The sequence below is a fragment of the Archocentrus centrarchus genome, chromosome 1, assembly GCF_007364275.1.
Source record: "Archocentrus centrarchus isolate MPI-CPG fArcCen1 chromosome 1, fArcCen1, whole genome shotgun sequence".
NCBI classification, from domain to species: domain Eukaryota; kingdom Metazoa; phylum Chordata; class Actinopteri; order Cichliformes; family Cichlidae; genus Archocentrus; species Archocentrus centrarchus.
Window position 1 is genome coordinate 9694176 of NC_044346.1, and position 12070 is coordinate 9706245.

Sequence of the window (12070 nt, forward strand, 5' to 3'; positions counted from 1 at the left end):
AAAGTCAAAAAGAGTGAATCTCGAAGGAGAGCCCTCCAGTGCTTGAAAGGGTCTAAAGGGGAGATTCAGTCAGAATTATTTCCCCAGATTAGTGAGACACAGTATACAAAGCATAACAGAATATGTCCTCTACTGAAAAACACTCTCTTCCAGAGGCTAGGTAATCTGATAATCATTTGAGGAAGGTGAGGCACTGCTGTCTGTCTTTGTGTATATTTTTTACAGCACTGTAACAAAGCCCAGTTTTTAGAGCTTTACAGAGGCTGATGTAAACTGGTTTTTATAAAGGAAGAACGAACTGTAAAAATGTGTCACTGGATCACGCCGAGCCCGACAGGAAGGAGATGAAGAATAAGGTGAGAAAGAACTTGGCATCAAGCAAAACAGCCTGGTGCTTGTACAATAGTTTATCATCTATAATATATAAATAGCTATAAATAGCTGTGGCCATGTGTAATGGTCTGCTTTCCTTTCTTTGCCTTTTGTTTATAGTCTAACTTTTTTTTTTTTTTAACCTCGGCCAAGGTCCTTTGCTCTTTTCATCCCTATTGTTTTTTTTCATTCAACAGTTTTTCTTCTCTTTGTAATTCCAGAACCAGTCAAACCCACATTTCCCTTTATCTTCTTCCTCTGCGGGGTAAATTGCACCTCTTCATTAACCTGAGGTGCACACAGTGATTTTACATGGAAATGATGAAATAAGGGAGTGGCTGTGTCCATTTGTGGCTAAAGATGCAAGCTAAAATTAAGCTTGTGCGTGTGCATAAAATTTCACTCTTTTTTTTTTTTTTAAAGAGGACAATACATACACAGAGCTTTATAAATCTCACAAAAAGAAAGTGTATGCACTTTTCTGGTTTTGTGCATACACAGCTTTATGCATCTGGCCCCAGGTGGTTTTCTGTATGTGTTTTTTTTTTTTTTTTTTTTTGGAGAGAGAACATGTACATCTACACAACCTTTCCTAAAACTACAGCAGCCATGACACCACCATGGTCAAAGCAAGGTTAGAGTCTCCGTCTTTCTCCGTATGATGGTTTGTACCCTATAAATCTTTGAGTGTGACATGACTGAAAAGTGAGGCGGTCACAATGCTGAGTGCTGGAATATTCCACATGGCTGTTCTCCACAGCTGCGGCAGCGTCGAGTGCGAGCGAGGTCGGGGAATGCGATGAATGATGCAAAATGGAAAAGAGGCCGACAGACTCTTAACAGTTCCTTCTGTGCATATCACGTTAGCCACTACAAGTGTATTTACTACAAAAGAAGGTCAAGTGAAAGCCAGTAGCTGCTACTGTAGCTCTCTTTCTGCTACCCTGCTCTCCCGTTTTGTCTCCAGGCCCTTCAGCCGACATCACTTGCCTCAGTACAAAAAGGGTCAGGTGGAAATCAGCATCTTAACTAAACAGTTTGTCCCCCCATGCCCGCTCTGCACCCCCCACTACTCCACCATGTTGTTCCCTCTCAACAGTTTGTTCACCCGAGCTTATCCATTGGTCAGCAAAATGGACATTTCCCGTCTGTCTGTGTGTGTGTGTGTGTGTGTGTGTGTGTGTGGCTGGCAGCAGTTCCTACTTTTTCTCTGGTGTCCTATCTAGGTAGTTTGTCTCATGCAATGTGGGAGGAAGTCTCACCATCAATTATAGATTGTGCTGACTGGGTGGGAAAGCCCATGCATATGTGTACACAATGACAAACTCTCATGCATGCCAATGTAAATTAGTCACATTTATAAAGAAGGTTTCCGGGTTTTATTTCAATTCATTTGTATTTCTAAAGTGCCAATTCACAACAGCAGTTATTTCAGAGAACTTTACATTATAACAGCAGGGAGTCAGACTCTGTTTTGACAGGAAGAAACCTCCGACACAAACCAAGCTCAGGGAGGGCAGCCATCTGCCTCAGCCGGTTGGGGTGAGTGGAAAGCAAAGAGAGAAGAGAGGAGCAACAAATCACAAGCAATAGAACAGTAAACACTCAGCAGGTTGGTGGGGCCAGTTACCGCACATCCGAAGCATGCAGCTCTGGAGTCAGAGATGCATGAGGAAAGGAACCAGGGGAGAGAGGGCATAGAGGAAAAGGGACAAACTTGAGAGGAGAGAAGTTATTGACATACAGTGGAGGCATATCAATCCCTGCACATCTAGAAGTTCAAAACCCTCACTGAAAAACACATTTGTGATAAATCAAATGACAAAGAAAAAACCCTGGAATACGGTTCGGCCTCGTATCTTGTGCTGTTCGATAAATTTGTCTAGACAGGGGTGGTGCATGAAAGATAACTCTTATCGTTATTTTTTTTTTTTTTTTATCTGCATTTAACACGATTTCCCACAGCCTCCAAACCATTGCAAATTTAATGCTACCTACTTGAACAAGGCCAGATGACTGATGAGCTATGAGAACAGACATGGAGGGTATCACCACAAACCCTTGTGTTATTAAAAGTGAGAAATGTCAGGAGAATGATTCGTCATCATCCATTAAGTGAATGCATTGTTAACAGGCTGTATCTGAATATATTTCCAGACTCCAGCTCTCTAAAAGGACACGAGAAGTTGAGGGGAGCTTTGTGCCTCTCTCAAGTATTCTGCTCTCATTTACCCTCCTCCTCAGATCAGAGGTGACACATCAGCACCTCTCTGCCTCGCTGTAATCAATAAGGTGGGAACAGCAGCCAGAAGATGTTTGTCAGGAAGGCTGGACCTTTTGCTCCTTCCCACTCCTTCTCCTTCACCTCAATGATGTCACTTCCTGTTTGTTGCTCTTACAGCTGAGAAAAAAGAAAGCTCTAAAAAGAAGAGGGAGCCACTATTGTAGCAGTTTCCCAGAACAGTCCCTCTACATCCCTTTCTCCTCCCAGCCGCCTCTTTTTTCTCACAGAATCGCTCTCTTTCACCAGCAATTGCTTTATTCCTCCCTCTACCTCAGCCTTTTCTCCATCTCACCATCTCTCTCCCCTCCCCCACACATCTTTCTTCGCCGCTCTCTTGCATCCACTTTTTCTTCCTCCTGCTCAGCACAGCTCTTTGAGAGCCTCTTTCACTTTCCCGCCTCCCTGTCTCTCCTATTCCATCATACGTCAGCTGTTTTTCCCAGGAAGTGTTTTATTTAGAGCAGATTAATTAATTAGATACAGTATCGGAGCCATGGCCATTCTTAGCCCAGGCCATCAAGGCCCTGAGGCTAATGGAACTGCAGAAAATCTGTGCGTGTCTGTGTGTGTTTTTTTTTTTTACAGCAGCAGCAAGCTGTGTGTATTTTTAAGATCTGCAGGTGCTTATTGTGTATCTGCACCAGTGTGTACACTAATTGGACTTGTCAAGAAATGTCACTGTATATAAAAATTGTGTGCGTGTGCATGTATAAATTTGTGTATGGATGTGCACACGTCAGACTGTTATATAAGAAAAAAAATAAGCACCTCTGTCTCATCATACTGGTAACAGGGTTGTGTTTGTTGCAGCTCACAAATAAACCACTGTATTTTACTGGCAACCCCATTCTTACACCCTCCTCCCATCTCGCTCTCTCTCCCTTTCCCTCCAGGGACCAGTTCTCACACCAAGTACAGAGCAACACGCAATGAGGAAGAAAGAAAAGAGGTGCTTGTCCAATCAGAGATGCAGATGGCCACAGAAGACATGAATACCAGCCAATCTGGCACTAGGACGACCTGCACTTGCCAAATTATACATAAATCAAATGTGACCCCTTAATTAAACAACTGATACAGTTTACCTAGATACACACACTGCCAATGAAGTGATACATCCCATTCATGCACTCTATTTCTCTTCAAAAAAAACCCCTCAGTTTAATAAATTTACCACACATAAAACAATCACAAATCTTGAGAAAAGCAAGTCCCTGTTCATAAAAATATAACCATTAAAAACACACACACACACACACACCCTCCCTTTTCCAATGGCTCCAGTCTACAAGAATAAATGTTAGATGGCGAGCATCTCTGGTCGGCTTTCTCCAGTGGATACTGCAATGACATCCCAAATGGCCCAGAATACAGGACAGGGACGGCAGCGACATAACACGACTGGAGGGTCTTCATCAGTGGTTTCGTCTACAGCCACCTCCTTCATCTGTTTCTTTACCCTGCTTTCAATGATGCGCTTGCCAGTAGCAAAAGCGGACTGCTGGCTTATTGAAGGGGAGAAAGGCTTTGTGTGGTTGGCTATTTGCAGTATGAACCAGCCTCCCTATGAGGCCATCCCTTCCCACATTAACAGGTACGAAAACTTACAATCAAAGTTATTTCCACAGTATGCTCCAGTGCTGCTAAACATCTAGAGATCTCATACATATCTCCACAGCACTATTGTGGATCTGAGGCTGAACGAAAACAAGATACGGGCGGTCCATTATTCTTCACTCAGTCGCTTTAGCAACCTCACCTATCTGAACCTGACCAAGAACGATATCAGTTATGTGGAAGATGGAGCATTTTCAGCACAATTTAATCTGCAGGTGAGCCGTGACACAAGACGCATTCATAAACTTTTATAAGTGCACATTCATGAATGCATCCAGTATGCATACAATAGTGGAAAATTGCAGTGATTTTTAGGTACATGAAATGCAATTCTCAAACAGTTTGGAGGTATCTGGGTAATATATATAATACTGCATAATCTTGCAGTATAAAAAGTAACAAAGTGCAATCCATTAATCTCAGTGCAATCAAATTCCAAGTATATACAATAGTACATATCCAACATAAAACTGCTATTTAAATCATAGTGCACCAGTGGTCTGATAATCCAACACATGATGTATACTTAACACTGAGTATCGAAACTACTACAGTATTGTGGTACCAACCTTCAGATATTATTAGTATGAGGTGCAATTTAAAGAAGTTCTGCAACTCTGTCTATAGAAAGAACTGTATCTGATTTCAAGCAGGCTGTCCCTTCTTCTCCCTTCGTGGTTTTCCTCTGTACAGTCTCTAGTATTTGGACAGTTTTTGTTCTTTTTTTTTGTCTTTTTTTGTTTTTGTTTTGAGTGGATTTCACATCACCCATTACTCCACCATTTTTAGAGGCTTTAAAGCAATTGGACAATTGACTGATAGGCAGTTTCATGGCCAGGTGAGGCTCATACCTTGTTATTCCAACTGAGATAAAAGATAAGCAGATATAAAGATACATGTATGGAGTTGATTCCAAGTGATAAACTTTTCCCTGGAATTCTTCATATGTGGCTCAAAGAGATGTCAGTGCAAGTGAGGGAGGCCATCACTGGCCTGAAAAACCAAAATATACCCTATAAAAGAGACCGCAAAAACTTTAGGAGTGGCCAAATCAATCTTAAAACAATTTACGCAGTTAAATTTAGAAGAAGGGAGACTTCTAAATTATCTGGTATATGTTTTCATCATGCGCTGAACAGAAACAATTTCAAGTACCAAATTCAGAGAGTTTGCACCAAATGTTTTCCTCAGACTCCTCAGCATAAATTTGCACTAAAAACTGCAGTTTGGTTCACAGGCATTGACTGAGACCCAGCTTTCAATGCTAGTGATGATTCTTGAGATGAAAGTTGGGTCATCTTGGCACAGAGGTTGATGTTTGCTCTCTGTACGTTTCAGGGCCATCGTGAAATTGGGGAGCTCATGGATAGTTTAGAATCAAACCATGCATAACATTTCTTTGCTTATTCTTATAGCAAACGTAAACCATATTTATTATATATTGTGTCTAAACTCTTTTATTTAGGATAATGAGTATCCTGTAACATTTAACACTTTCTTTTGCTATATAAAACTCAGAAATCGGGAATACTGAAACACCCATAATATTTTTTTTTAAAGTACTATTTCCATATTGTATTGAATTTTGCTGATTATACCTTTGTATACTAATATAACCATCAGTAGTTTTTAAACTGTGTACATCCACCTTTAAGGGATCTAAATTCTTCCACCAATATATGCACAGATGGACACAGATACATGAGAATGACAACGCCCGCTCATTATGGCTTCTAGGAACATTCAAGCAAAGTGTTTCACCAAACTGAGCTGAACACATCCATAATGAGCTGGCATGCTTACACATCTATCCCAGCTGCTGGAGCTGAGCCAGGAGGTAAAATGTGAACAAGAAAGATCTGAGTAAATTCAGCACAGCACACAGGCTTAGATCACTGTGTCAAACACAAATTGTTTGAATCGTCATCTGTTTGTTCTGTATGTTTCCAGGTTGTAGAGAGTGATGCCTGGCACAGGCTAGCTCTTCGGAGATTAGACTAATCCCACTTGTCTTGTCTCCCCAGGTTCTCCAGATGGGCTTTAACAAGTTGAGGAACCTGACAGAGGGGATGTTGCGAGGTCTGGGCAAGCTGCAGTACCTTTACCTGCAAGCCAACCTCATTGAGACTGTTACCCCCAACACCTTCTGGGAATGTCCCAATATAGAGAATATAGACCTCTCCATGAACAGGTATTGACCAGAGTGTGTATGTGCATCTGATGAAAGACAAAATTTTGTGGTAGTGCTGAAAAATTGAATTGTAAAAGTCAATAAACAGCACAGGCGGTGCAGTGGTTAGCACTGTTGCCCCACAGCAAGAAGGTCCTGAGCTCAAATCCACCATCTGCCCAGGACCTTTCTGTGTGGAGTTTGCATGTTCTCCCCGCGTCTGTGTGGGTTCTTTCTGGGTTCTCTGGCTTTCTCCCACAGTCCAAAGACATGTGATTCTAAATTGCCCATAGGTGTATATGGTTATGTGTGTCTATATACACAGCTCAAAAAAATAAAAGGAACACTTTTAAAACACATCAGATTTCAATAGGAAAAAGAAATCATGCTGGATATCTATACTAGTATGGACTGGGTAATGTGTTAGGGTTGAATTCAAGGACACCCTGAAAAAGCAGTTGAAACCAATGTGTTTGGTCAATTATTTCTTTGAGATAACAATGCTTCTTGGCAATATATCTTATACTGTTGGAAAGCCTGTTTATTTCCCATTAAATGGTGCCACATTTGTAAGGAAAATGCTGTTGTGGGTTGAGCAGCAGAGTTGAGTATGTGGGTTGTGCCCATGAAAAATTTGCCAAATCTTCTCTACCAATGCCAAACTGTTAATTAAGTTGTTGACTCTTGTTTTGAGCTGACAATCAGGGTTGTCATCATTGGAGGCAATCTCAATGCAGAGAGATATTGAGATGAGATTCTGCAACCAGTGGCAATCCCGTATCTCCACAGTCTGGGACCGAACTCTTTCCTCCAAGATGACTGTGCTGTGGCTCTGTATGGTTCTCCCACATGCTGCCACTATTTAGGGAGAAATAAACAGGCTTTCCAACAGTACAAGATTTATTGCCAACAAGCATTGTTACTACAAAGAAATAATTAAAGAAAAATTTCCTTACTTTGTGTGCTAAGTTATATACTGTAGATATAAGCTCTGGTCCTCTACCAGAGGCCTGGGAGCTTGAGGGTCCTACACAGTTTCTTAGCTGTTCCTAGGACTGCACTCTTCTCAACAGAGATCTCGAATGTCGTTCCTGGAATCTGCTGGAGACACTCTCCCAGTCTGGGGGTCACTGCCCTAAGTGTTGTGATTACTACAAGGACCACTGTTACCTTCACCTTCCACATCCTCTCTAGCTTTTTTCTCAGCACCTTGGTATTTATCGAGCTTCCCGTGTTGGTATTGCTATATCTATTGCTATATCTATCACTACAGATTTCTTCCTCTGCTTGTCCACTACTGCTCTGTCCGGTTAGTTAGCCATCACCACTTTGTCCATCTGTATCTGTAAGTCCCACAGGATCTTAGCTTGGTCATTCTCAATCACCTTTGGGGACGTATTCCCTTTTGATCTCAGGACTTCCAGGTCATGCTTGCGCAGATGTTCCTGTATACTACAGTATGCCAGCCACTTGGTTATGGCGTTCCATGTATGTCCTGCCTGCTAGCATCTTTTACTCTGCTGTTATGTGCTGGATTGTCTCAGGGGCATCTCTGCACAACCTGTACCTGGGGTCTTGTTGGTGTGATAGACCCCAGCCTCTATGAATCTTGTGCTTAGAGCTTGTTCCTGTGCTGCCATGATTAGTGCCTCTGTGCAGTCTTTCAGCCCAGTTTTGTCCAGCCATTGATAGGATTTTTTGATATCAGTCACTTGATCTGCCAGTGGTACATGCCATGCAGGGGCTTGTCCTGCCATTATGGTTAATTTTCTTCTTCTTTCTGGGGTTTCTGCTGCCTGAGGTATTCAGTAACCAGATGATGATGATTTGTCGCCATCTTCCTGATGTATTCATGGATCTTTGTTGTTTCATCTAGAATAGTGGTTCTGACACCCACTAGTCCTTGGCCTCCTTCCTTCCACTTAGCGTACAGTCTGAGGGTGCTGGATTTGGGTTGAAACCCTCCATGCATGGTAAGGAGCTTTCTTGTCTTGATGTCAGTGACTTCTGTCTCCTCCTCCAGCCTTTTTTTCCCAGCAGGGTATCTGATGACTGGCAGGGCGTAGGTGTTGATTGCCTGGATCTTGTTCTTCCCATTTAGCTGACTCCTCAGGACTTGCCTTATTCTTTGCAGGTACTTGGCAGTTGCAGCTTTCCTAGCAGCCTCTTCATGGTTCCCATTTGCCTGTGGAATTCCAAAGTACTGGTAGCTGTCCTCAGTGTCTGCAATGTTGCCTTCTGGTAGTGCAATCCCCTCAGTTCTGACTATCTTCCCACACTTTGTTACCATCTGACTACATTTCTCCAGTCCAAATGACATTCCAGTGTTGTTGATGTAGATCCTAGTGGTGTGGATCAGTGAATCTATATATCTATATATATCTATATATATATCTATATATATCTATATCTATATATCTATATCTATCTATATATATATCTATATATCTATATATATATATATATATATATACACATACATACATACACATATATATTATAGAAACATCTATCTGTAGATGCAATGATGATGATACATTACGTTACCACTGTAAATAAATGAATAAAAAAGGCTACATGACATCTGCATTTATATTTTTAGTTCACTGTTGTCTGATAATATCAGGGCAAAGGAAGAAAATGACATTAAATATTTGTAGCACATGCTTACTGGAGCTAAACAGGATATTATGGTAAATTTCATAAACAACCAAAATAAAAATGTCAGACATGGCCCAAAATGGCAGTGGCTGCTCTATAAATTCACCTATTTACACTGATGTTGGGCAGATTTATATAGAAAAATGCACTACTGAACACTCAGATACTAATTTTCTCACTGACAGTATCCTCAGCAGATCACTATGCTACCCTCCTTTTTTCTCAGTGGAAATAACTGTCTTGTTCTTACTATTGGTTTTGGTAATTGGTATTGATCTGTTGACCTAAATGTATAGCAACAGCTAAATGAAATAAGCTTAACTGCTCTTTGGGGATTGTTGAAATGTATTGTAGAAAATGTTTTTGACCATGAGCTGAAATCTATTAAATGCAAGTAACAGGTACATTAAATCTGAAAGAACATACCGTCTTCAATTCCGTGAGTGTATCTAAAGGGGTCATTTGCCAATAAATCTATAATTTCCTATTGATCTGTTTCCAGGATCCAGCTGTTGGATGGCAGTTTGTTCTCTGGACTCGCTAAACTGACCACCTGTGAACTTTACACTAACCCCTTCAACTGCTCTTGTGAGCTGCTGGGTTTCCTTCGCTGGCTTGCAGCCTTTCCCAACAGGACCAGTGAGAGGATGGTGTGTGACTCTCCTCGTGGATTCTCGGGGTACTACCTTCTGAACCAAAACCCCCGCCTGCATAATCAACGTAGTGCTCTGTATGCACTCAGTCATGTGTGCACTGATGTCGACAGTAGCATGCCATCCATCTATGTTATTGATTCCACAACTCCTTCGCCAGAGTTTGCCTCTCCATGCGGACTGGATGATTGTGCTTCCGGGACCCCTCCTGATGAGATGATCAACGTGAGTCCCATTTTCCCTGATCCCAAACCCATAATGACGATAAAGCAGGTGCTACATTCGAGCGCTGTGATCACGGTTCAGATTCCCGATCCATACAAGAAAATGTATATCTTGATGCTTTATAACAATAGCTTCTACACAGACATTCAGAATCTGAAAGATAAAAGAGAAGACATTGAGCTAAAAAACTTAAAACCAAACACTGACTACACATACTGTGTGGCTTCGATACGAAACTCCCTGCGCTTCAACCACACCTGTCTGACCATCTCAACTGGCCGTCGAGCCGGAACCGAGAAAATGGCCAATCAGTCATCAGCCACCCATTACATTATGACAATTTTAGGCTGCCTGTTTGGAATGCTGGTGTTCCTTGGCTTTGTTGTCCACTGTCTGAGGAGAAAGAGGATCATGGAGGAAAAGGAGAGGAAGATGAGCAGAATCCAGAGGACTTTGATAGAGCTAAAGTATGGAGGAGAGGGGGATATAGAGGGAGGGAGTGGAGGATCTGTTTCCCAGAAGCTTGCTGCTGGGGACAGCCTGTCCAGAATGCCCTACCTACCTCAGGGTGGTGAGATAGATCCATACAAGCTTCAGGAGGTGATAGAAACACCGCCACACAAACCTCCTAAACTCAACTATATGGAGGTCAGAGGTTCTGACATTGAAAGGGAGAGAGAACGAGAGAGGGAAAGGGAAATGTCACCACAAGCAAATCCCCAAGGCTCAGTTGCAGAGATCTCTACCATTGCTAAAGAAGTAGATAAAGTTAACCAGATCATCAACAACTGTATAGATGCTCTTAAATCTGAGTCTACCTCCTTTCAGCAGGGGATCAAGTCCCCGTCTTCGGCAGGTGGAGGAGCTGTTTCAACAGCAGAGCCACAGTTGGTGCTTCTGTCTGAGCAAGGAGAAAGGGAACGAGGAGGTGAGTTCCTCTCCCCGGTGTATAAAGGGGGGAGGGGAGGAAGAGAGGAGAGGGGGAGAAGTTATCATCACTCATTACAGCGACACCACAGCGTGGAGGCTCCGCCAACTTCCAAGAGGCCCAGTACCTCGTCCTCTCCTGGCTCTGCCCGGAGCCCTCGTTCCTTCCGCTCAGAGGGAGGGTACCACTCATCTGAGTCCCGATATATTGAGAGAACCTCACCAGGAGAGAGAGGAGAAAGGGGAGGTGGTGGAGGAGAGCCCATCCGCACCGTCACCCCAGCTGCAGCTATCTTACGAGCTGAAGCCCAGAGAATTCGGCAGTACAATGAACACCGTCACTCCTATCCTGGCTCCCAGCAGCATCTCCAGGAGCTGCAGCACCACCCCCAGATCCTGCAAGAGCTCCACCACCACCCAGGGGCCCGTAAGCCTTCAGTATTAGACCCCCTCACTCTCAGCAGGCAGGCCAAGCAGAGGGAGTTAGCCTACTCCCAGCTTTCACCACACTACCCACTCTCGCCGCAGTACCACAACCTGAGCTACTGCTCCAGCCCCGAGGAAGATGAGGAGGAGGAAGGGCTCCTCTGCACCCCGACCCTGGGGCTGTGGGAGAGGTTCAAACTGCATCGTAAGAGGCACCGGCAGGCATCAATGGAAGATGAAGGATACGTGGCAGCCGGACATGCACTGAGGCGAAAGGTTCAGTTTGCCAAGGATGAAGATCTCCATGACATACTGGACTACTGGAAGGGTGTGTCCGCTCAGCAAAAGGCCTGATCCCACGTGAGGAGACCCCACATAATATGAAGATGGAAAATAAACAACAGTGCATCCATGACATATTGATACATATACACAGACCTATTCAATAAGAAGCTGTAAATACATAAAATGCACACAACTTACAGGATCTACAGAATCCAATTGAAACATATGTGTACACACACATACACACACACACACACGGTCATACTTTACACAAACTAAGCCTTTTCTTCTGAGAACATGGAGGAGGACCAAACTAATATATTATATTGAACAACAAAATTATAACTTATAGAGACTGAGTTACTTTTTTGTAATGTAATGGAAGTTATAGCTCAGACTTATGTAGCTATTTGTACTAAGTTTTGAATGAAGAAAAACAGAATCAACATT

General features: G+C 42.8%; 1 protein-coding gene across 1 annotated transcript; it reads left to right on the forward strand.

Annotated features, from left to right (window-relative positions):
* Window positions 1-3921: 3921 nt before the first annotated feature.
* Window positions 3922-11866, forward strand: LOC115786628 (protein ELFN1-like). Its single transcript, XM_030738917.1, has 4 exons — window positions 3922-4250; window positions 4335-4488; window positions 6298-6464; window positions 9607-11866. Exons 1-4 carry the CDS (start codon window positions 3961-3963, stop codon window positions 11687-11689), a joined length of 2694 nt encoding a protein of 897 aa, XP_030594777.1. The 5' UTR covers window positions 3922-3960; the 3' UTR covers window positions 11690-11866.
* The last annotated feature ends 204 nt before the right edge of the window (window positions 11867-12070 follow it).

Bases quoted from the DNA above. Each gene is read 5' to 3' on its own strand.
- LOC115786628 (XM_030738917.1), top strand. From the start codon at position 3,961: ATGGCGAGCATCTCTGGTCGGCTTTCTCCAGTGGATACTGCAATGACA. The intron at 4,489-6,297 runs GTGAGCCGTGAC...TTGTCTCCCCAG, and splicing joins CAGCACAATTTAATCTGCAG to GTTCTCCAGATGGGCTTTAA. The intron at 6,465-9,606 runs GTATTGACCAGA...ATCTGTTTCCAG, and splicing joins ATAGACCTCTCCATGAACAG to GATCCAGCTGTTGGATGGCA.